General features: G+C 52.2%; 1 protein-coding gene across 6 annotated transcripts in view; it reads right to left on the bottom strand.

Moving 5' to 3' along the window:
* TPCN1 (two pore segment channel 1) overlaps positions 1 to 2,490 on the bottom strand; it is a 76,582-nt gene that overhangs the window by 29,499 nt on the left and 44,593 nt on the right. For 5 of the 6 annotated variants that reach the window (XM_017543254.2, XM_017543265.2, XM_017543247.1 and 2 more), the window contains one exon: positions 1,050 to 1,226. The exons of the other annotated variant lie outside the window; for it this stretch is intronic. In XM_017543254.2, the coding sequence (XP_017398743.1) occupies positions 1,050 to 1,226 (177 nt within the window). The remainder of the gene's footprint in view (positions 1 to 1,049; positions 1,227 to 2,490) is intronic. 6 annotated transcript variants of the gene reach the window in all.

Genomic DNA, 2,490 nt, shown 5'->3' with positions numbered 1-2,490 from the left:
AAAAAAAAAAAAAAAAAAAGAAAGAAAGAAAAGAAAAACAAGATAAAATTTAATATCTAGCCTTGTTATAAGAGGGATTTCATGTAATTTACAAAGACACTAAGAAAGCTTAAGAAATAAAATCTGATAGTCAAAGAAACAAGGACTGTCAAGCACAGACCAGCGCCTAGAACTCTAATCCCCATTCTGGATAAAAGAACAAGAAGACATGGAAAACCCTCAGCTGGAAAACCTTGCCAGCAGGGAAGTCAAGGGCTCCCGGGGAAACAGATTCAGGAGAGCTCCTCCTCCTGGGGATGGGGAGTTCTAGGGCCTGTGGACATTCCGGAGAGCAGGAACTGACAGAGTGAAGGGATAGGCGGACGGATTTCAGCACATGGGACGGCATGGGGGAGGCGTGCAGAGGAAGGAATGCAGAGTGGCTGGAGCTGTGAATTTCTGGCATGAAGAGGGAGAAACAGGGAAACTGAGTCATGGAGGGCCTCGGCAGCCAGGCTGGATAGGTGCTTCCTAACTCAACAGGCACAAGCTTCCTTCCCTGCTTCTGTGCCTCCTACACACTCCTTGAAGGAAAGGGACAAGCACAGCTCCACACCTGCTCTGGCCCCCACTGAATGATGGCTGGGCCTGGGCATGGGGACATCTATGGGGCTGGAGCTGCCCACGAAACATCTTCCCCCTCCCACAGTGACCACATCCAACTGCTTTCTCCTCTGAGGCTGGAGATAGAGCAGTGGGAGTGTCCATTGGGTGCCCTGCCCACCCGGAGCCAAGGTGTGGGCACTGGTCCTGAGCAGGGCCAATGGGATACTTCCCCTCCCTGGAATTTACTGGAGGTCAGAATCCCAGAGAGACAGGGTTAAGGCCATTCACTCCAGCAGGGACACCAGGCATTTCTGCCCCCAAGGCCTTTAGGACCGCCTCGTGTCTCTCTAAGTCTGTTCACAGTGTCTGCCCTCCCAGAACGTTCCTTTTTGGAGTTCTGTCGCTTGTCCTGAAAGCTGTGGCTCCCAGCCTCCCCTCCGGGTGTGAGAAGCATGTGCACTCACGTAGATGCCAAGCCGGAGCACAGGGACAGCGGGGGCCTCGCACAGGGAGAGCAGCAGCAGCAGCAGGGCTGTGGCCAGCTCCATCAGGTAGAAGAGGTGATTGTGTGCAAAGAGGTAGGCCGCCAGCGCCTTGGCATCCTTGGGGTGGGTGAAGAACTTGTCATTGTTCTCGCCTTCCTGAAAAGATGAGAGCAGCGGTGGGTGTGTGAGCCTGGAGACCTGTCCAGCGCCAAAGAGAAGCGGCGGGCAGGGGAGGAAAGTAGGTTCCAGACAGGCAGAGAGAGATTCAGGCCAGAGATAGAAGATGCAGGAAAATCAAAATGGTCTTCACAAAACTGCACGCTGGTCAAGTCTCACTCCTGCCTGTTGATAGGCTCAAGAGACTTGCTGCTTCTTAAAAACCACTTGGAGGAAACAAAGACTAAAGGTCCTGAGACAGCTGGGTGCGGTGACATCCCGGCTACTCAAGAGGCCAACCCGGGACGACCCCTTGAGCCACGAGTTCAAGTCTAGCCTGGGCAACACAGCAAGACCCCATCTCTTTAAAAAAATAGAAAAAGGAGAGGGGAGGGGCCAGGTGCAGTGGCTCATACCCATAATCTCAGCACTTTGGGAGGCCGAGGCAGGAGAATTGCTTGAGCCCTCGAGTTTGAGACCAGCCTGGGCAACATAGTGAGACCCTGTCTACACATATTGGCACATGCCTGTGGTGCTAGCCACTTGGGATGCTGAGATGGGAGGATCACTTGAGCCCAGGAGGTCAAGACTGCAGTGAGCCAAGATCGCATCACTATACTCCAGCCTAGACAACACAGCAAGACCCAGTCTTTAAAAAAAAAAAAAAAAAAGAGACAGAGAAAAAAGATCCCGAGAGGAGGTAAAGAGAAACAGGCACCTGCAGTCCCCTCAGAGGCCAAGTTCTCCCTCTAGGAGTGCCCAGCAGAGCGTAAAGAGCTCAGGGGCCTGGGAGGAACCAGATGAGCTGAGCCCTGGCTTCCTACCCCTTCCCTGAGGAACATCAGGAAGGTTCCTTCACCTTTGAGCTCAGCTTCTTCAAGGACAAAGGCACTAACATTAGTGATTCCTCCTGGGGCTATTGTGAAGAGAAAAGGTGAAGACATTTGTAAGGCACTTAGGGTGGTGTCTGCCACATGGTCAGCTCACTACAGGTATTCACTATTATCATAACTCACATGAATATTACCAGAAAAATAGCAGCCCAGTCAAACCTTTATCACCCATCAACAGCTACCCAGAACAGGCGCAGGGGCTCATGTAATCCTAGCACTTTGAGGGGCTGAGGCGGGTGGATGATCTAAGGTCAGGAGTTCAAGACCAGCCTGGCCAAAAAGGTGAAACCCCGTCTCTACTAAAAATAGAAAAATTAGCCAGGCACGGTGGCAGGCACCAGTAGTCCCAGCCTGGCTAAAAAGGTGAAACC

The sequence above is a fragment of the Cebus imitator genome, unplaced genomic scaffold (assembly GCF_001604975.1).
Source record: "Cebus imitator isolate Cc_AM_T3 unplaced genomic scaffold, Cebus_imitator-1.0 Scaffold8, whole genome shotgun sequence".
Taxonomy (NCBI): Eukaryota; Metazoa; Chordata; class Mammalia; order Primates; family Cebidae; genus Cebus; species Cebus imitator.
This window is presented reverse-complemented; position numbering and strand designations above follow the sequence as displayed.